The sequence below is a fragment of the Ambystoma mexicanum genome, chromosome 1p, assembly GCF_040938575.1.
Source record: "Ambystoma mexicanum isolate Mex_15411 chromosome 1p, UKY_AmexF1_1, whole genome shotgun sequence".
Classification (NCBI taxonomy): Eukaryota; Metazoa; Chordata; class Amphibia; order Caudata; family Ambystomatidae; genus Ambystoma; species Ambystoma mexicanum.
The window spans coordinates 1273207423-1273229711 of record NC_090921.1 but is presented as its reverse complement, the minus strand read 5'-3'; the positions used below and the strand labels follow the sequence as shown (position 1 = coordinate 1273229711).

Genomic DNA, 22289 nt, shown 5'->3' with positions numbered 1-22289 from the left:
GCTGTGGCCTTGACCCAGATTGCGTGACCATGCATACCATTACGTTGAGATGACAATTAAATATTGGAGGCCACCAAGATGCACTGTAATATCCATCGGCCAGTGGCATCACCGTAATTGATGAAAAGGCTGCCCGAGACACACATTTCCTTGATCTTGTCTTAGTAAAATATAGGGGACATGTAGACATCTAGAATGTGCAGGGTCCATGTGAAATCTGATGTAGGATTCATTAATAGTTATAAAGCACATTTTCTGATTGATCTGTAATGCTGTGTAAACTTTATTGAGGAAGGTGAAGTGGTTGTGAAGTCCAACCTTCTCTTTTTGAAAATCTGTCTAGGGCTCAGGGGCAGATAGGGCCTGAATCTTGCTTAGCAGCTTAGATACCTTAAAAGAAGACATGCATTACTTACCGTAATAGCATTTCTGATGATTGTATCTGCTTCGATTTACATGCTGTGCATATGGTCCGGCATCCAGTGGTAACCGCGGAGTATTGCATCTTGTCTTTGGGGGACCAAAAGGGGACGTCGGCATAGGCGTGTCTAACACTATCCCCATCGTGACGTGTAGTGTACCCAAAATCCCTCATTCGTTGAGGTCCCTCCGATTGTATTTTTTCTGCCATGAGGGAGCCCAAGGCTATTGTGAGTACATGAAGAAAGAAGGTAGTAAGACGTCTATGTTTCTTCCACACCGAGCAGGGAGGAAGGGAGGGCGCATGTGAATCTAAGCAGATACAATCATCAGAAATGCTATTACGGTGAGTAATGCATGTCTTCTGATGCTTGTTAATCTGCTTAGAATCACATGCTGTGCATAGACTAGCAAGCAGTATTCGGAGTTGGAGGTGGGTTGTGAGAAGGAACAGTAGAGAAAAGATGTCTTAGTACTGCTCAGACCTAGAATGAGTGTCTAGGCAATAGTGTTTTGTAAAGGTGTGTACAGAACTACAGGTTGCCGCTTTGCAAATGGACTCTAGGGGAACATTTGCAATGAATTATATGGAAGCCCCAGTGCCTCGAGTAGAGTGTGCTGTAGGCTTGAAGGGCGGTTCTCTCTTAGCAAGAGCATAAACAGTGTGATGCATTTGACAATCCACCTTGAGATAGCTGATTTAGAGACAGTATCACCTTCTCTAGCAGCTGCCACTGAAACGAAAAATGTTTTTTTTTCCCTCAGTGGTTTCGTTCTTTCCAGGTAGAACACAACTGCCCTGCGCACATCTAGTGTGTGTAGGCTTCTTTCAGCCATGCTAGTGGGATTCTGGAAAAAGGTAGGTAGTTCAATCGATTGGTTCACATGGAACTTCAAGATGAATTTAGGTGCGAATCTGGGATGCATGCGCAGAACTACCTTATCCCTGTGGACTGTAACAAAGGGGGTCTAGAACAGAAAGGTCCTGTAGTTCACTAACCCTTCCGACAGAAGTGATAGCCATTAGGAAGACCGTCTTATAAGTAAGGTCTTTTAGACTTGCTTTATGCATTGGTCAAAGGGGGACCCCATGAGCCTGGTTAAACCACATTTAGATCCCATCCAGGAGCTTTTAACCCCTTCCATAAAGGCCTTAATCACTGGTATCTTCCACCACAACACCTTTTGTTGTGACGTGGTGTAGGCTGAAAGAGCAGCCCGATGAACCTTCTGGGAATTGAAGACCAACCCTGTGTCCAACAAATGGGTTAGGTAAAGTACAATGTGTGTGGGTGAGCAATCTATGGGATTGACGCCCTCGGTATTACACCAGATAACAACATGTTTCCATTTGCTGGCATCGCAATAACGGGCGTTAGGGTTCCTAGCTTCCCCGAGTATGTCCATGCACCTCTCAGGGAGCTGTAGGTGTCCAAACTCTATGACCTCAGCACTGCTAAGTTCAGAGTTTGTGGGCATTGGTGTAGAGTCTACCCCCTGTCCTGGGGGAACATGTTGTACGGGCAGGGTAGTTTTACTGGTGGGGAGAGGGACATTTCCATCAGATGAGCGAACCAGGGTTGGTGGGCCGACATGAGGGCCACCAGTATCAGGGTAACTGTTTCCTGGTACATCTTGTGCACTATCTTGTTGAGAAGTGGAGTCAGGGGGGAAAATGTAGACAAATTTCCCTGACCATGTTATCCAGAGACTGTTCCCCTTGGAGCGGTTCTGGGGGTACCTGGAAGCGTAGTCTTGGCATTGGGCGTTCTCCTGAGTTGCAAACAGATTGATCTCTGGGAAGCCCCATTCTGCGAAGACGTTGGACACAATGTCTTTGTGCAGACGCCATTTGTATTCTATGGGCAGAGGGAAATCTCAGCTGAGCACGTCTGCCAGAAGATTGAGTACCCCTGGAACATGTTGGGACAACAGAAACATCTTGTGTTTGAGAGCCCATATCCAAATGTTTTGGGGCAGCTTGGATAGCCCTGGAGACTGCCCCCCTGTTTGATCAGGTAATACATGGCTGTAGTGCTGTCTGTTAGAATCAGCACGGTCTTCCCTTGTAGATTCATCTGAAAAGCCTTTAATGCCTTCAACACCGCTAATAGCTCAAGTAAGTTTATATGGTTGGACGGTACTTGTGGGGACCACACTCCATGCGCTGTCTACTGAAGCAGGTGATTTCCCCCCCCCCCCCCACCCCGTGAAAGAGGAGTCTGTCATGAGAGTGGCTTCCACTGCAGGGGTGGTAAAGGTTTTCTTCTTCAGAAGGTTTTCCCTTGACCACCACTGCAGAGAGAGAACGAGGGCTGGCGAGACAACTACCAGATCTTCCCATTGTCCGCTGGCCTGACACCACTGGCTGTTGAGCCACTGTTGCATGGGACGCATGCGCAGCCGCGCATGGGGAACCAAGTACATGCACGACGCCATCATCCCTACCAAACGCATGGCTTTGGCGCACCGTCACCTCCCAACTGGCTACATATTGAGGGATATGAAAAAGCATGTTCTGAACCCTCTTGTTGGAGGGGAAGACGAGGCCGTCTTTCGTCTGGATTAGAGCCACCAGAAATTGTTTTACTTGACAAGTAACTTTCTTAACTGGTAATGTTCTTTCGATGGGATGTTCCAAGGACGTATTCCACATCTATGACAGGTAATCACCACAGCTGAGCTGCTTCGGAAAATTTTCGGCGTCTGCGTCGATACGCTGTCCTCGAGGGCCTCTGTCAAGCCGACATCACCGGATCTTATATCTAAGACGCACAACACCCTTAGCCTCAGTTGTAGTTTTTTCCCCAGAACGTGTGGCACCAATCTTCTGCCAGTATAACTACAGAAAGCCTTGCGGAAACGGAAGCTGCAATCGCATAAGAAATTCTGTAGAGAGGCAGGCTGGGAGGGAACGATGCGGAATACGTCGAAAGAACATTACCAGGTAAGAAAGTAACATTTTCTTCGAGGGGATTGGTTCCTCCGACATATTCCACATCTATGACAGACCCCCAAAGCAGTACCAACATAAAGAGGTGGGAAAGAATTTAGAATTTTAGAATGCCCAATTAAATTGCAGAATAGAGGACCGCCTTGCCAAAGGCCTAGTGTTTGACAAAAATATGGACAGAGGCCCATGTGGCTGCTTCACAGATGTTACAAATGGGAACACCCCTCTGCAGGGCAGTAGAGGCAGCCACACCCCTACTAGAATGGGCCCGTAAGCCTACCAGAGGGTCCTTACCCGCCAAACGGTAACATTCAGAAATTGTCAAGATAATCCATCTAGACAAACTGTTTAGTAACAGCTTGTCCCAAACGCCTTCCAGCGTATCCTATAAAGAGCTGATCGTCCACTCTGACCCGGGACATGCGTGAGATGTAGAAACTTAAAGCCCTCCTAGGATCCAACCTATGGAACCTCTCCTCTTCCGTACCAGGATGCGGAGAAGGATAGAACGCCGGAAGAATAACCTTCTGGCTTAAATGAAATTCCGACACAACGTTCGGAAGAAAAGAAGGACGAACCCTAAGAACAACCCCGTCCTTATGGACACTGTGAAGGGTGGCTTAACGGAAAGTGCCTGCAACTCACCGCAACTAAAAATACAGTTTTCAAGGTCAACAGTCTCAAAGGACAAGAATGTAAAGGCTCAAAACGGAGCTCCCATTAGGAATTTTAGAACTAGGTTCAAATCCCAACTGGGCACCTGGAAAGGTGACAGTGGGAACACATTAGTGAGCCCTTTCAGAAACTGAGAAATCAAATTATAAGAACACTCCTCAAACGAGCACTTAAATATGGACGGCGTCGCCAGGTAACCTTTAATGGTACCCACTTGCAGGCCCTTGTGGGCTAATGCAAGCAAAAAGGACAGAACCACAGGAATGGCACATGAAAAAGGATCCACATTCTTATCCCTGCACCAGTTGCAGAACTTTCTCCAACGGCAACGATACAGGGACTTTGTTGCGGGCCTTCTGGCCGAAAGCAACACCTCCATCACGTCTTTAGGAAGGTCCCAATCCTTATACCTCAACCTTTCAGAAGCCAAGTATGAAGGTTGAGGGACTTGACCTCTGGATGGAGAACCTGACCACCCCCCCCCCCCCGAAGGCGTGCGAATGGTGGCTCTAGCATGTTCCCTGCCGGCTTCTTTCGAAGGCGCGGACGGAACGGAGCCCTGCGATTGGAAAATCGCCATCATCTCCGAATGAAATGCATCCTATTCCGCAGGAGAGGAATGCTTGTTGGGACAAGCAACCCGCCGACGGGCACAGTCCTCGGACGAGGAAGGCGACTGGTGACGGTGCTTCAGCGAGTGCCTCAAAGACGAAGAATGGACCCACTCCGGGACCGAGACCCCCTGGACTTATGCCGACACCGCGGAGAGTCCCCTCTCGAATCATCGGTCGAAAGCCCAGCGGATTTCGACTTTCGGGGCTTGGACACCCTACCGACAGAAAGCTTCTTCCTCACCCGCAAGACCTTCGATGTTAATGACTGCCAATCGTCACAATCATCTGTGGCGTGGTCCTCAACGAGGCACCAGAGGCAGGCGTTGTGCGGGTCCGTCAGCGACATCTTGGAACCGCAGTCCCAACACTTCTTGAAACCCGGCCACAGGGTCGACGAAGACATTGCAATATCTTCACAAACAAACAGGTTCGAAGAACCGATAGAAGTACTCAGAAGAACCGAGGCGCGCCGAGATCTCCGAAGGAACTGAGGCTACGGGCGTTGTGCGTCCTACTTATAACATCCAGTGACGTCGGCTCAACGCAGGCCCTCGAGGACAGCGCATCGACGTCATTGACGCATACGCCGAAAATGTTCCGAAGCAGCACAGCAGTGGTGATTACCCATCATAGATGTGGAATACGTCGGAGGAACCAATCCCCTCGAATGGATTTTTTCTCGATGGAGAATCCCAGACTGAACAGAAGGTCTACGGTCCTTTGGTGTTCAAAAAATATGTGCTGTACGCATCCCCTGTTAAGAGCCAGTTGTTCGAGGTACCGGTAACCAGGATGGATAGTCTGCGGCAGCCAAGGTAACCCGCTTACCTAAGGCATATAACCTCTTGGATTCTCTATCTGGAGTCTCCTCCCCCATAGCAAGTGGTACTCCTGCCCGTTTACGGGTGATAGTCACTACCAGGGAATCAGGGGTGGCATGCCCTTTAATGTATTGAGGGTCCGAAGGAGCTGGCCGAAATAACTTTTCTACTCTTGGGTTCACTGCCCGGGTTTGAGCTGGTGACACCAGGGAGGGGGTCAATCTTCTCTTAATAGAATTAAAGAGGGGAATGGCCTGGCTAGGGGGGTTTTTCTCCTTAAGAATATCTTCTCCAAAGTCCTGATCAGGCACCGCCTCTTGAGTTGTGATCTGAATGTGATCTGCTGCCTTCCTTAACATGGCATTGAAGGCCATTTGGTCGTCTACAGGTGAGGCGGAGGAGAATCCAGGTACAGAACATCAGTGTCCTGATCTTGTTGGGGGAACATCCATGTGTCCGTCCCCACTTGGTGTGTTTCTTCCCAATTGTCCACGGCATCCGCCTGATCCTCACTGTAGCCCTGTAGGAAGGAAGGTTCTTCATCTTCACTGTAAATGTCCTGCTAATTATCCATTTGAATGAGGTCTTCATGATGGACAGGGACTGAGGGCTGATCCTCTTGCAACTGTGAAGCCGATTTAAGATTAGGCTCTCCACAAGATCTTTTCGGGGAAGGATGTTCAGAAAAATGAATAATTTTCTGAAGCCGATCCATGCACCCTTCTTGCCCACTTGGAGGAACTGTAAGGGCCTACGGATGGAAAAACGTCATCTTCCGCCCCTTGAAGCCGAAATGTGTCACTCAAGGAGTTGGAAAGAGGCTCTTGACTGTCCTCGTAGTCATCGCGAGAATCGGGGCACCATGGCGTATCTATAGATTTGTCCGAGGCCTGCCCCATGTTTTTCGACGGAATAGGTATAAGCCCACACGCCGAAGTAATTCCAGCGATACTGTGTTCGATTTCCGCCTAACGCGGCATTACAGGGCCTAGCGGTAGGTTTTTCGCCTGGAGGCCTAGTCGTAGTTTTTGGGCCTACCGGGCCTTTCGGACCGACAGAGCATCCAAATTCCACGCTTCAACGTGTAAACTTGATTTAGGGGTAGCGCCCTCGTTTGTTTTGGGATGCCCAGTCAAACGCTGCTGCGGATGCAGGGAAGGCTTTGGATCTGAACGATCCAAGGAATCCACCAAAATTTGACGGCCCTGCTGGCACCTTCACCTTTTTCGATTGTACCCCTCGAAATAGGTAGAGGGGTTGTGTGTTTAGTGCAAGGTCTTTGTACGCCCCTGTCGCCAGGTGTTGTCCCTTGAGGTCTTGAAGTGTCGGGACAGGCGTGGCAGACCTAGAAGTCTCAGCCTCGAGGTCTATCACATCCACAATGGAAGTTTGGTCATCGGAGGTGCCCCCATCACTTTCGGTGGGTGTGGCGGTGGGGGAGGAGGGTTCCGCCCGCGACATACCGTACGCGGCCCACCGCTTTACACAGCGCTTCTTAAGGGTTTTAGGCCGAAGGTGTTTAGAAGCCGCACACCGCTCCTCGTCGTGACCTAAGGGGAGACAGGAGTTGCACGTCCTGTGCTCGTCCTTCCACGGGTATCTTACCCTACACTTAGGGCAGAACCTAAAAGGAGTCCTTTCCATAGCAAAAGGGAAAGATGACCAGACATATAGGGTAAAGAGGGAGAAAGAGGAAAGACATAACGGAAATATGGCCACCAGACCCCACTCTCCCTACTGTAAAGGCCAGCCATAGGGCCCGGCCATGTGAATGTTTCAGCCGCCGGATCATAGGCGCCGAAATCAAGGGCCTTAGACAAGTCCCCCGTAGTCTTTGTCGAAGTTGTTCTTGCCGTCAAAATAACTTAAGGGGAAATAACCGACAAGTTTGTTTAGGATAAACAATGTCTCTTATGTAAGAGCTACCAGTTATCTGGGTGGAAAAAAACAATCTAAGTGACCTTGGCACGTGAGGGATTTTGGGAACACTACAAGTCACAATAGGGATAGTGTAACAGACACGCCTATGCTGACGTACCCTTTCGGTCCCCGAAAGACATGATGCAATACTCTGCGGTTACCACTGGATGTCGGACCATATGCACAGCATGTGATTCTAAGCAGATTAACAAGCATCAGAAACAATATTTCAATAATAGTTTGGAAGGGATACAGAAATTAAATAAAAAATAAAAACTACAAATGAAACCAAAAAACTAATCAGAGCATTTCCCAGACCTCAGCACTAGACAGAAAAACACAAACTGGCAGGTGATCTGCTGATATGTCGTAGCTACATGAAGGGATTCTCACATACAGGCATTCTAAATTCTGAAGCTAAAGTTGTAGCAGTGCAAAGAACAAATGTGGCACGAACAGGGTACCCACCAAGCTGTGAAGGAGGAAGAGCGCTGAGCAGAAGAGTACGTGAGGAACATATACTTTGTACAAAACATTAGGAAACTGTCAAGAAACATTAAGTGTATGTTGGCATGTACAACAGAAAGAAGAAAGCAACATTAGGAAAAACAGGAACAAATGGCATATGTGCTATTTGTGATCCTAATGTCAATGTAGCCACACCTCACCAGCAACCACAGTCCAATACAGCGTATTCTACAAATAGTCAAAAGAACCACACGTTTCAGCCATCTTCAAGCATTTACACTATTGGTCAATACTAGTTTGTCATTTTTCAAACAGGTTTTCTACGGCAGGCTGGCCATAAAACCTTATGTACAGCCTCCAGCAGGTCACAAATACCATTGCTGCAAACCTAGGATCTACAGATGTCAAAACCATGCTAACAAGTAATGCCTGTAAAATGTAAATATGTGGCCATTTACAACAAGAGCACACATGCACGCACGCACATACATTCACAAGTCACCTCCCTGAAAGGTCTCACAATTGTGCTTAACAGCCACCGGTGCTGCAAAGGTAAACGGATGTTCCAAGTATTTCTTTAAAAGAGTGCTCCTTTTCAGCAATTGGCTTCCTGGAATATGGTACACAGAAGGAGTGTTTGCTTCAGAGCGCTTCGGGGTAAGCTTAGATGGACAGCGTAGACATTGTGACACATGCATCATGAAGTGAAAGAGAGCAAGGTCACTCAGCAAACCCCAGGTGACGCAACAAAAAGCAGACCTCTTTCTAGGCGGCCACAAAGTTGTCAACACCCCGTAACACAGGCTGCACCATCTACTGACCATTAATGTTCAGACTGGCAGCTCTTGGCATTGTTTAAATTAGCTTGCAACTGGGCTAACATTGGGAACAGAACAGTGAAAAAAGGCTCCAATCAAATTGATAAAACAGTGCAAGAAGTATCTGTTTATAAAGAAAACGGAAGAAACAGAGGGTAACAGCCAGGTAGAGGGGACGGTACCGAAACATTTTGCAGGCAGTGAAAGGTACAACGCAGGCGTCCAAAAATTAAAATATAAGCTCCTGTTTGGAATAAATCATTGCGAAGAGGAAGTTGCAGAAAAACACCATGCAAAGAAACCCAACAAAGGGAAAACGCAAAAGATGGGAGAAATGGGGTCAGTAAGAAAGCAGCAACTCCAGCATGGAGCAGAAATATTTACATAATGTAAAAGAGGGGAGTGCCTTCATCAGTATAATTGTTACTCATGGGGAGGGAGAGGTTGAGGCTTAGAGGAGAATGTTTATAATCAGGAGGTTGCACTGCCCATTAAGAAGTCTTAACCTCCCATTAGTGTGTCCAGTGTTTAGGCACCATGTCATCTCCCACTCTGAACTCACTGCCCGAGAACTGTTACCCCGTCCATAGATGGGGCAGTGGGGCGCAGGCCCCCTCCCTTTAAACTGTTCACATTCAGAAAGATATTTACTGCTACAGTTCATCACATCTTCGCCTCAGAGTTTATTGTACTAGGACACAAAACCAGCATCTCTGCTTTGCCGGCTTCTTAATTTAATTGTAAAAACAAAATAAAAATATGGGGGTCTGTCTCTGCTCTCCTCACATCATGGGTAAGGAGAACATTCCCTTGTCCATGCTCCCCGTGTCCCTGCGGTAGCTGGGGCCACCACTCTCTTCCTCCTCCATCTTCTTTCCGTGCTTGCGGAAGTACTTGTAGCGTTGTACATAAGCCTTAACCAATGTGTTCACCTTGACAGGGTTGATTTTGCCACTCCTACTGTGACAGATCTGGAAGAAAAGGTCAGAGGATGTAGAACAGGTCACTATACTTAAATGGTATTGGAAGCATTCAATTAACTACACAGTTAAAGCAGATACATTCCCTCTACCAATGCATGGTTGAAAATTAGCTGACTATTTTTAACAACCGGTATTAAACACTTTTCATAATCAAAATGCATGCAGAAAAAGTGAACATTAGGCAGAAGAAACAAACGAAACACGATAAACAGGATGAAACCATAATGATTTTAAAGTTGGGCTGAATAGATTGTTGTTCAGGGCATTAACCTAGTGAGAGCTCCGCAAAAGTTGCTATTTGATTCAATTGCACACTCATACTAGCATCCTGAATAAACTATTGTCCCAATGCATTTGAATGTCATGTCTAGCATATGGAACAAGTTACTTACCTATAACTATTGTTCTCCAGCATGGTCTGGCATGGATTCACATGCTCATGAATATTTCCAGTCAAGCCGGGAATCCTCCATAAAAGAAAAAACGGTTTCACTTTCACTTAGAAACTGTATTTCACCTCTAAACCAATCACTGTACTCTGGGTCATACAGACCCCAGCTAATGACAACCGTCTCCCTAAGGCCCTCCTCTGGCAGCCATCTTCAGATTTGGTAAGCACGTAAAGTGGCAGTATGACCAAGAAGATCAGCATAGTGGTAAGAGGGAGGGTTTGCATGTGAATCCATGCCAGGCCCATGCTGTGGAACAATAGTTACAAGGTAAGTAACTTGTACCTTCTCCAGCATGGGGTCTGGCATGGACTCTCATGCTCATGAATAAAGAATACATAGCAGTACAACATTACACAACCATGGGAGATGGCAAGGCTCAACAGAAGCAATTACTCTTACCACTTGGACAGGCTCACCTCAAGCGAACAGGTTGCGTAGCACTGCTTGGCGGACTCTGGACTCCTCCCTGGAATCCCTGTTGACGCAGTAGATCTCGTGAAGGTGTGCGTGGACCTCCATGTAGCAGCCCTGTAGATGGCCAGCAGGGGCACACCGGACAGGAACGCTGTCGTCGCAGCCATCGCTCTGGTGGAGTGGGCTCTCGGGCAGCGGTCGGTTCGCGAACCAAGGACAGTGCGTGATGCAGCCAGAGAGCCACCTTATGATATGACAGTTTATTTATATAGCCCCTATACACAATGTGTTTAAAAGCACTTCAAGGTAAGGGAGGGAACAAGGGAAAATACAATGACATTCTTACATGCAATGAACAATAAGAATGTAAATTACTATCGTACTCGTCCTGCCGACATTTCAGATCGTGCAAGAGCTAATGGAAGCCTTGGACAAGGCCTTCCCATGGTTCACAAGACCAAAGATCACAGTGGATAAGTATTCTGAAAAAACTCTTTGTGCGTGCCATGTAGAACTTAAGAGCACAAGCAACACCCAGCGAGTGCAAGACCCTTTCATCCGGTGACCAAGGCTTCGGAAAAAACAGGTAACACCAAAGGTTTGAGGTGTAATTCCGACTGAACCTTTGGCATGAAGGAGGTGTGCGTCCGCAGCACCACACTTGATTCGTGAAAAGTCAGATATGGCTGCTTGCAGGATAGGGCCTGGATCTCACCCACACTCCTGGCAGAGGTGATAGCCACAAGGAAAGCAGTTTTCCACAAGAGTTACTTGAGAGGAGCCCGATGCATAGGCTCGAAGGGGGCCCGCCATGATCCTAGTCAGCACCATGCGGAGTTCCCATGCGGGGGGCAGGAGCCTTCACCGGCGGGAAAGATCGAAACAGTCCTTTTAGGAACTCCTTGATGAGATGGTGGGACCAAAGAAGATCGTCCCGGACACCTGGTGTAATGGGAGATAGCCGCCAGATGCACCTTGATAGAGGTGTGCGCCAGTCCTGCCTTGGCCAAGGAAAACAAGTATGGAAGAACCTGTGGGGACGTGACCCTCAAAGGGGTGATCTTCTGCAACCGGCACCAAATAGCAAAACACTTCCACTTGTGACCGTAGCACTTGAAGAGTCGACAACACTCTGGCCTTGGCAAAGACCTCCCAGCAGTCCGCTGGCAACTCATATCCTCCAAACTCTAGGGCTGCAAGAGCCAAGCCCTAAGGTTCAGCGATCCTGGATCATGATGCAACAACACGACACCTCCTCTGGTGAGCAGATCCGTGACCACCAGCAGTTGGACTGGAGGCGACGCTAAGGGGATGAGAAGGTCCAGGTACCAGTTCTGCCTCGGCCACGCTGGAATGATGAGGATTATCCTGCATCGGCACAGTTTGAATTGATGATGAGTCACAGCAGGAGAGCCAACAGAGCGAACATGTACAGGAACAGGCCTTTCCACAGGAAGGAGAACATGTTCCTTATGCTCCGTGGTTCGTGGAATGTGCCGGCAAACTTCCAGCATTCAGAGTTTGCCGCTGTCGCAAACAGATCCATCTGGGGCCTGCCCCACTTGATGAAGATGCGGTCCACCTGGTCCTGCAGAAGTTCCCATTGTGGCAGGAGCGCAACTCACTGCTGAGGGAGTCGCAATGGTGTTCTGGACTCCCGCCAGGTGAAAGGGGACGAGGAACATCTCTTGTCCGACAGCCCAGTGCCACAAGTCCTGCGCCTCTATGGAGAGCGCTGGGGATAGAGTGCCCCCCTGCTTCCTGATGTAGAACATTGTGGTAGTGTTGTCCGTGAAGATCCTCACCACTTTGCCCTTCAGAGATGGAAGTAATGACTTGAGGGGCCAGAACAATGCCCGCAGCTCCAGGATATTGATGTGAAGATCATTCTCTGCCCGACACAGGCCTCTGCGTGGAGACGTCCGGTGTGGGCTCACCAGCCTTCCATGAAGCATCCATGGTGACCGTCTCCGGGTACGGAGGGCTTTGGAACCCTGTTGCCCGGGCGACGAAGTGAACGCCCCACCACTGTATCGCCCAACGGAACTCCTCGTCGAGCGGGATCATGTCCATGAAGCTTTCGGACAGCTGAACACAGCGAGTGTTGCATCCGTAACCTGCAGAGCAGGCAGATGCAAGATGAAATCATGCCGAAAAGCGACTTGATGGTCCGCACCGTGGCAGTCTCAGTGACAACAGCCGTTGCCATTTCCCCAGAATTACCACTACCCTCTCCTCAGAGGGCCACACTAGGCAGGAGACTGTATTGAGTCTGGCTCCTAGGAACAGCGCTTTCTGCGATGGCTTCAAGCGGGACTTTGACTAATTGATGGAGAATCCCAGAACCGTCAGCAGCTGGACGGTCATCTGTGTGTCCGGCGGCCAAAGTTTGAATGCAGTACCCTCTGGGAACACTACAAACAACTATGACTACAGGTATAGGCAACCCAACCTTTGGGATAAGCTTATACTACACGTTTTGGTAGCGTGTTGAGCAGCCAGGCTAATCTCAAGAGGGGTCAATGTGAGCTGTAGCGGAGTTACACAAGGATTCACAGTTACAGGTATTCAAATAAACTCTTACATTATTGTTTATGGAAGAAACCTTGAGTGTATCAGTCAGTTACAAAGCCTTCTTCAGAAGGGAGCAATGGAATAGTAACACAAATATACTTCAATACTGTTTCTGAATCAGACAAGACCCTTTTGGGAGGGCCCCCAGACACAACCTATACCCACAGGTGACTTCAGTAACAAGGGTGCTGGGGACATTAATATCTTACTGTTGGCATTCAGAATATTCTGAAAAAGTGAGTAAAAGGCAAAGGTTATTAGAACACAAGAAGTTACAAATTTTCATAAGCAGGGCAAATACTTTCCAATATCTCTTAGAAGAGTCATTCAATTCAATAGGCTAAGCCAAAGTCAATAGGAGAAAGTATAGGATGCAGCACTTCAGCTAAGTAAATGGAAAGGTCTTTGCACAAATTCTTAGGAGTCTTTGATAAAAAACCAAACGTAGGGCACAAGCTGATTGGACTTGTGAGTTGCAGAAGTTACAAGCACTTCCACGGTAAGAGGTAAGTTCTCTTAGACTTGTTTTACAGTACCAGTAAAGTAAAGAAGAAAAGATGCAGCTGATGACTTCTGTTCCTGTGCAGCTCTGCAGATCTCACTGTTCTTGGGCCTCAGTCGTGAGGACAAGAGTGAGGACGTCAGGGGACTCCTGCACTGTACTGGCAGCGTCAAAACTGGCAACCAGCAAACTTTACTTTCAGTGACTGTTTCGCATTTCAGCTCCTTGCGGTACAGCAAACAATAAGCACGGTTCCTGGCTGTCAAGGTGGACTTTCCTCACATCTGAGGTCCCGCACTCGACTGAGGGGGGTGGGAGGATCAGGCTTGGTCAGTCCTGCTTCGTGGGAGTCTGGAGGATCTTCCAAAAGCTTTACGCCAGCTTACAAGCAACACACAATCTGGTGTCCCTCTCCCTGGCTCTACGGTTTCCTGCAGCAACTGTTGAGGAAATTCAACCAGCTCCGAGATGGGTGTCCAGGTGGCTTACTTGGTAGTTGATTGGTCCCACCAACTCAAAGGGAGAAGTCGTCCTTGCAGGGGCTTCTGTGTCAATGCAAACTTGGCGAGTCGGACCTGCCGGAGGGCTTCACCGGGCAAACCAACGGTCCAGGAGTTGCAGCAGTCGTCCTCTTCAAGCTCTTCTTCGGTTCCTTCGTCCAGTGGTCGACTCTGCCTTCCAAGCCAAGAGACTTGCCTTTTAGTCAGTTCTCTCCCATTCATTCCAGCCTAGCTGTCACTCACCCAGCAAGGTGATTCCAGCCAATCACCACAGTGCATTTGGGTCTTCTAGGAGACTAAGCACAGGGAGTTTCGGGCACCTCCCTCACTTCCTGGCTACCCCAGACACTCTGGAGCCAGAGGCGGGTTTCACTCCTGAAGCCCGCCAAAGGCGAATGAACAAAGAGACCAAACCTGGTTTGGCGCACAGAGAAAAACTCTAGAAGGACACTTCGACAAAGACATGGCTAAAAACAAAGACCGGGGACCATTTTAACCCCTTAAGTGCCAAGGACGAGGTATCTCGTCCTTGGGATTACCTCCCCTGTGTCAAGAACGATAGCGCTCATCCTTGGCACTTAAGGGGTTAATGAAGGAGAAAATGTTAGAAGGCTTTGATTGATGAAATACTGAAATCACCAAAAAAGGCCTTGGCACTGGTGGGGGGGGGAGGGGCCATGGCAGTTAAAAGGTTAACAAGGATGGCTGGACGCCACTTTGAAAAAGAGGGCTCCCGCAGCTAACGTTACCGGGTACGCGAACCGTCACAGTAAATGCTAACCTTGGTAGTTCAAAACAAAACCACTGCCACCAGCCAGTCAATTGAGGAAAGGGTACCATAAAAAATGTTATATGAACATTTAGACACAGGGGATACCAAGTAACCCCTCCAGCACTCTATTGCAAGATGTAAAATGGTGTGTGCTGGGTCTAGCAAGTACAATGCGAAGTAAAGTCAATTTCACTTTACTGCTCTGGGAAACAGTAGTTTATCCCAGAGAAGGTAACTAAACCTTGGGAAATCTAAAATACTTCCCTGTGCCACTGCACTGAGGGTGCTGTGTGACAATTGTAAAAGATGATGCCTATGGAGTTTGTTAGACTCCATAACCAAAAGAAAGAGGTAAAAATTCACACAAAAATACATGAGAGAGTGGGAAAAAGGGTCAATCACTCTCCAGGTTAAAAAAATCAAGCCCTCAAAATCCAGCAAAGTTGCTGGGGGTCTCTAAGGTGGAGGGAATTAGCACATTTTTTAGATAAAGTGCGATAACTGCGGCCAACTCTCGCTAACTGGCCCGAATGATTCAGCCGTCCAGGTACACGTACAGGTGTATCCCTGGTAGATGCCGATGGGCCGCTACCAGTGACAGGCACTTTGTGAACACCCTGGGGGCCGACCTCAGGCCAAAGTGGAGGGCCTTGAACTGGTAGGGCTATCCCTGCACTACGAAGCGTAGGCACTTCTGTGCCTCTTGTGAATGGGGACGTGGAAGTATGTGTCATCCAGATCCAGGGGACGTGGAAGTAGGCGTCCTCCAAGTCCGGTGACGTCAAGAAGTTTCCTTCTTCCAGTTGGCCGAGCACATGCTGCAAAATGACGATCCTGAATTTTTGGCACTTCAGGTAGTTGAGACGTCGCAGGTCCAGAATGGGCTTCGAGCCCCCGGTTTTCTTTTTGACTAAAAAGTGTCTGGAGTAGACTCCGGAGCCCTGGAGTCGCTGTGGAACCAGCTCTATCGCCACTTTTCGCAGCATGGCACGAACCTCCTCCAAGAGTTGGGGGATGTACTGCTCCTGCCAGGCCACCAGAGGGTTCCACGGACACCTATGCTGAAACTCCATGGCGAGAGCGTCCAGCATCCATCTGTCGGTGGAGATCTTCTTCCACTCGGTGACGAATCCAGTCAGCCGGCCTCCCACCGGGTCGCATGGGTGGGGGCCCGACATCCTGGCCGATTCAGTCCTGCCTTGAGGGCAACGGCAGCGCGGACCACCTCCTCTGTAGGCCTCCTGACTCGTGGACCTGGAGGGCTGACAGTACAAGAAGAAACCCTTCACCGATCTGCTTGACTTTGCTCCAGAGGAGCGAAAGGCAGAGCAGTGTTGCTGGAGCGTGCCCAGAGCAGGGGCCGTCTCTGTATCCGGTTTTATGGCCTGCAGGGATTTGTCGACAACCTTCCCAAAAATGTTCTCTGTCAAACGGCAGGCATGTCCAGTATCCTCGCTTGGACCTCCTAGCTGAAATTAGCCAGCCAGCCTTGACAACTGAGGCAGACAGTTCCCCATCTGCTGGAAACCTGTGACAGCTATGTCCAGAGACACCGTAATGGCATGGTGCGAAGCCACCTCTCCCTCCTGGAAGAGGGCTATGGCTCCAGAATTGGGTCCAGCTTGTAGCACAGCTCCCTGTCGTACCTTGCCACGATTGCCAACGCGTAGGCCGCCTTGATGGTTGACGCGGTGTAAATAACCTTCCTTCCCATGACATCCAACTTCTTCCCCTCAGTGTCTGGAGGGACTGAGGAAGATGAAAGGTTCAACGACCTTTTCCTTGCAGTCACCGACACACCGAGTATGGTGATGGTTGAGACCATTGGCTCTTGGGTGCGGACTCCCGACACCCAGTACTTTATTCTACAACCTATCCCGTTTGGCCGGGGGCCATGCAGGGGTTCTTGAAGAGGGGCAGGCCCTCCTCCCACACGTCGTCCAGCAGGGGTACAGCCATGATGGTCTTCCTTTTGGCCTTGCGCCGCTGGTACAGGAAACCCTCCTTCTTGGGTCTACTCAGGCGTAAGCTGGAAAAGTTCTGAAGCTTTGGCGACCATGGAATGGAACGACCCCACCTCATCCCGTGGATTTCAGCCACCTAAGTGTGCAAGGTCGATAGGATATCCACGGATACATCCCTCAGCGGAACTGGTGTGATCGGAGTGCTAGTCCCCAGACTGCCATCATCCTCCCCGTCCCTGTGGAACGTGTGTAGGGGCTCCAGGTCGTAGTCAACCGTGGACGAAACTTCTATGGTCTGGGGCACTGCCTGGGGCCGGCCTGGTACTTCCTCGCTCCCCCACCCCCTTTTTTGGACCCTGAGGGGTCAGAACCGGGCACAGAGACGGCATCATCTTCTCCAGCGTGCCAGCAGGCTTTGTCACAGTCGAGGCTTCGCGCCTCAGATGCAGGGACACCTTAGGCGCAGTAAGGGTTACCGTCACAGGGTCAGCCCCTTTCGCGAGAATGGCCGCAACCAGCTCAATCGTTGATGACTTCTCCTGTGCTGCCTGGGCCTTCTTGGGCAGGTCGGCCAATTATCCTCAGCCCCTGGCTACTAAGGCTTCTCCTGCAGCTTAGCTGGGTTGGGCGAATTTCTCTGAGGAGGAGCTTGATTGCTGGCTGCCAATGGAGGTGGATGGCGATTTTGATTGTGCGCTGCCCATCACAGGACCTGCTTGTGCGGCAACCCCAGTGGAGCTGGGCTTGCAGTGCTTGGCCCCGGGTGGGGCGCCCTCAAAGGACTTGGAAGCCCGCTCCTTGGACGGGCCGGTCCTGGGTGAGGCATGACCATGCCTGGAGCACAGGGCAGAGGCCTTGGCATTCAGCCATGCTGCCAGTCTACTGTGTCGATCCTTCATTGTTTTCTTGGAGAAGCTGAGGCAGATCTCACACTCTCCCTCCTTGTGGTCCGGGTGAAGACAGTAGAGGCATTGGAGGCGTTTGTCCTCTACAAACATGTTCCGTAGCCCGCATCTGGTGCAAGGCCTGAAAAGGAACCTTCCGGCCATGACGGAGAAGGATGGAGGTGCGGAGTAGGCTTGGTGGTCTTCTGGAAACAGACTATCCTCGCCCTTGAGGGGCACTTGAAATTCACAGAGAGACGGATACCTGCAGTTGGCAGATGGAGAAAAGAGCACATAGGCTCTTGACAAAAATAGAAACTTTTTCCATTGAAAAACGAAAAGATGTAGAAGTAGCTCACGGAGCAAGACTCGAGGACTCCCAACACTGACACATGCAGTAAAAATCTGAACATGGCTGCCAGAGGAGGGGCTTAGGGAGAGGACTGCCGTTGGCTGGGGCCAGTATTACCCAGAGTACAGTCATTGGTTTAGAGGAGAAATAGAGTAAGTGAAAGTGAAACAGTTTTTTTCTTTTACCAAGGATTCCCAGCCTGACGACGGGGAATATTCATGAGCATGTGAATCCATGTCAGACCCCATGCTGGAGAAACACACAAACTGTGTGTGGAAACAAGCCCGTGAATGGACTGTGGCAACATCCAATGAATGGGTAGCCACCAAATATTTGAAAGGATGATTTTGGCTGAAGGCTGAGTTTACGATCTGCTTCCATTATTCCTATAAGATTGGGAAGTTTGCACTGAATAGTTTGTCAATCGATGGGACGTGCCCCGCGGCACAGAGAAACATCCTGAATACAATATAAACCCCAGGAAGGTCTGCTGGAGCAACCTGCTGTAATGAATCAGGAGTAAGACTCAGACCCACAAGGGCATTGTGATGATTGCTATAAACTTTTATTAAAGACAAAGAAGGGTTGGTGAAAGACCTATCTCACCCGCTTTCCCTTCTGAGGGATTTCCCTGCCTCAACGAAACTAAAGGATGTCGGTGTCAGAATGTCCAAAAAGTAAACAGTTCTCCGTCCTGTGTCCAAAATCCTAACCTGACCCTTACAAGCTAAACTCAAAAGAAAGTGCAAAAGAGGTATAGTCTTTCAACTAGTCATCTGTAGCATTCTCCAGTGATCCATCAAAGTTCCAAAAGGTGTAAAAATAAATATTAAAAAGTTCCACAAGTCTCAGGAGGGGCGTTCCCCTTCCCCAGAGTTTCTCAGGTTCTCCACCATTATGCTTTTGTTTCCCAGTAAATGCAATTCCTAAAATCAGGGAGTATGGCTTTCTTCCCTCCCCTATATTCCTCTTTAGTCTCTCAAATTATTTGCAATTCGTGCGGGTCTCAGACTTGCAGTCACACTTCCTTGTATACTCCTCAGCCAGAGCTTTTGCAACGTTTGCTTGATTTGGGTGCGGGTCCCAGTCTTGCAGCAGGTTGCCTGGTATACTCTCCTACCCAGACGTTCACACATTTCACTTCATCTTTGGGGCAGGTCTCTGACTCACTATCACACTGCCTGGTATACGCTCCTGCCAAGACTTTCTCATAACTGCACCATAAACGGGTTTAGTTCTTCCCTTATACTTTGACACCTATTTCCAGGTTGTGTTTCCCAGTTGACCCATTAGTGGGATTTATGCAGATTGCAGCAGGGTAATGGTGTCTCTTGCTTACCCGGGTCCCCTTTCAGGCTACCAGTCACTCTCAAGGCATACCAACCCTTGTACTATGGGCTCACCGGTAATGCAACTTCTCTGCCTTTCTCGCTCTTCTGTGGGTCGTTCACCGGCTCGGCGTTCAACCGGCAGCGTGTTCCAGCAGCGCCTCAGTGTCTTCTCGACTTTCCAGCTCTCCACGCCGGGTTAGTGTGTCTGTTCTGCTGCTCGCGCCAGCACCCACAGCATTCACCGAACTCTCAACCGCGAGTAGGAGGAAGCAGTCTTTTCCTGGCTGTGCCAGGATTTTAGGTCCCAACCAACCACTAGAGCACTTCCTCTTGGTACAGTGCTCTGCATTACTCTGTTGTTCGTCCCAGTCCTTTGGTAAAAAGCATTGCTCAGAGTCCCATCATCAATACAAACTGGACAGGGTCTATTTTAGAGTAGGACATATATGTTTGGGCTTTCAATTAGTTATTATACCCGGATTGGAAATGGGGATACCATGTTCCTGCCAAGGAGTCTCCTTCCCTGTTGCAGGGCTTGTCCCTCCCCATGTGGTCCTCCCTAAGCCACCACCAGGTAGTGGCTGTCCTTCCCATGCCACATGAGAAGAGAGTTTCCTGAGAGAGGGAGTGATGACATCGCTTGATTCATCACACTGCCAAAAGTAGCAATGCATTAAAGTGCTACTGGGATCTGCAGATTCCAGCCTTCTGAAACTCACCATAGGGAACTGAGCAGTGCTTCCTGTTTGTGACCCAGCGAGACCATAGTTTTGTCAAAAACCTCCCAGGAACCCTCTGCTGCCAGAAGAATAATACTGGCTGCTCTGCACAGTGGAATAAAGAGGCAGAAGCACTGGATGGATGACCGAGGGCAAGTAGCAGGTAGAGCCAGCAGCCTACTATCCAAAATAGAACTACAACAAAGAAAAGGTCTTCAGAGAACCGTGCGACTTCGAGGAACCCCAAAGCACACCTGATCTGCATCGCTGAGCCCATGTCCGATTCACCTTGCCACTATACTCCATACTGTACAGCTATTCCATACCCACAGCATCATATTACGTTTGTCTTCAACAAAGCACCATCTCTGGTTGGTAACTTTAAAGATTGATTTCTCCACCTGAAACAATTTTGCTTAACCAAAGACTGCATTTAATAGTGTTGGATCTTTGAATTTCGGAATACTTTCAAAACATTTCGGCAGCTTGCAGTTCCTTGATTTGCAAGCATGTTCCCATTGTCATCACACTACTGCACAGACTTCAAAAAAAGGTTTAATTGCCTTTAGAATAAACATTGACCATGGGACATTCCAACACTAAGTTGGTGGAGGCCCAGGATGGCTCAGACAAGCAGATGAGGTTGGGTATTTGGGCCCTTTCAAGATGGATTTCTCAAATCTGGCCCGGTGGACAGATTTTAGGAGGCCACCTTAGCTATGATGAAAAGGGAGTTCTGAGAGGTTAGCCAAAACCCAATCAGTTAGTTTGGAGAGCTGCCAAGGCTTTGTCTCATGTGAGTGGGACTGGGGTCAGGGGCCCTCAATGAGTCGACACAGTATGGCACACAATAATTCAATTTAAAAAGTCAATTCCAAAAATCGTTATTTTTTATAGGCCTTATGAACACACTGGAAAATGTATCAAACAGGTAGTATTATCACACAACATTATGATACAAATATATACAATCATCAAATGATCAAACCTACATCAAATGACTTAACCAGCAAAGCAGGTAAGTAATTTAGATGAAGTAAATTATGGGAACCAAATCACAAGAGCAATACCCTAACTTGAGAAGCCCAAACCCCAAAATGAACATTGCCTTGAGCCCAAAAGTCACAGGGTTCAATACAGTGTTTCTCACCAGTACGTTCTCTTCATAAAGGATGCAGTGGGCTTGTGGTGATGATAGTTTAAAACTATTTCAAAGGTATTCAAGAATTTACCAAATTCCTTTCTTCCGGACCCAAGACTAACCAAGAGGCAGGATACCCGACCCAGGCTCGACGACTAAAAAGGTGAGTGAAATGGAGATGGGAGACAAAAGGGACTTGTTCCTAATGTTATCCTAAGGAGGACAGGCGGGAATAGGCACAATGATGCTTTGTTACCCCCTCCTCCCTCAACTCAAATATTCCTATGTCGTCATTATGGACAGTCTGGGGGCTCAATCTTCTACCGTTGGTTACAGCGAGGATTCTTCCTGTTGGCTGGAAATGCAAGATCACAGTTAGAGGCGACGACAGAAGTCCTTCCAGTTTGAGTCATAGCAACTACCCCAGGACAGGTTCCAGTGAAGGTAGGTAGCTGAAATTCAGGGAGGATGCGACTTCTGGCACAAGCTGTTGACCACCAAAGTCCCGGAACTCAATTCGGAACAGCAACGGTTCTGGCGAGGTAGCCCACAAGAGAGATGGTCAGTCCTCTAGGCAGTACAGGTACACTTCCAAAGGCTTGGAAAGGCTGGATTCTCAAGAAGGCAGCGACACCAGTTGGTCAATGGTCCAATGGCTGAAGCACCACTCAGGGTCTTCGGAAATCAGGTAGAGGAGAGTCAATGGGCTGGCTACTGGAAGGGATGTTGGGTCACTTGAGGAGGAGTCTTCGAATCTTCATCAGGTTGCTCTTCTTCAAGTGATTATTGGCTCCAACAGGGACCCGAAGAAATGGCTGGAGAGGTCTTCATATCCCCAAAATCCAAGCTGGAAGCAAGTGTAAGCCCACCAATTGTAAGGAACGGCACCATGCAAACAGCCAGTAGTTGTCTAATAAGTGACAACTACTGGTTTCACATTTGTACCATGGCCAGACTTTCTGGCATTAGACCGTTCCCATCCCCTTCCTGGGCCACACACACACACCCACAC

The 22289-nt window shown here is 48.9% G+C and overlaps 1 protein-coding gene across 1 annotated transcript in view; it reads right to left on the bottom strand.

The window, feature by feature from the left end:
- Positions 1-8796: 8796 nt before the first annotated feature.
- Positions 8797-22289, bottom strand: part of SCAF1 (SR-related CTD associated factor 1) — a 472414-nt gene continuing 458921 nt past the window's right edge. The window contains exon 11 of the mRNA XM_069605191.1: positions 8797-9660. Coding sequence (XP_069461292.1) covers positions 9472-9660 — 189 coding nt within the window. The 3' untranslated portion in view covers positions 8797-9471. The remainder of the gene's footprint in view (positions 9661-22289) is intronic.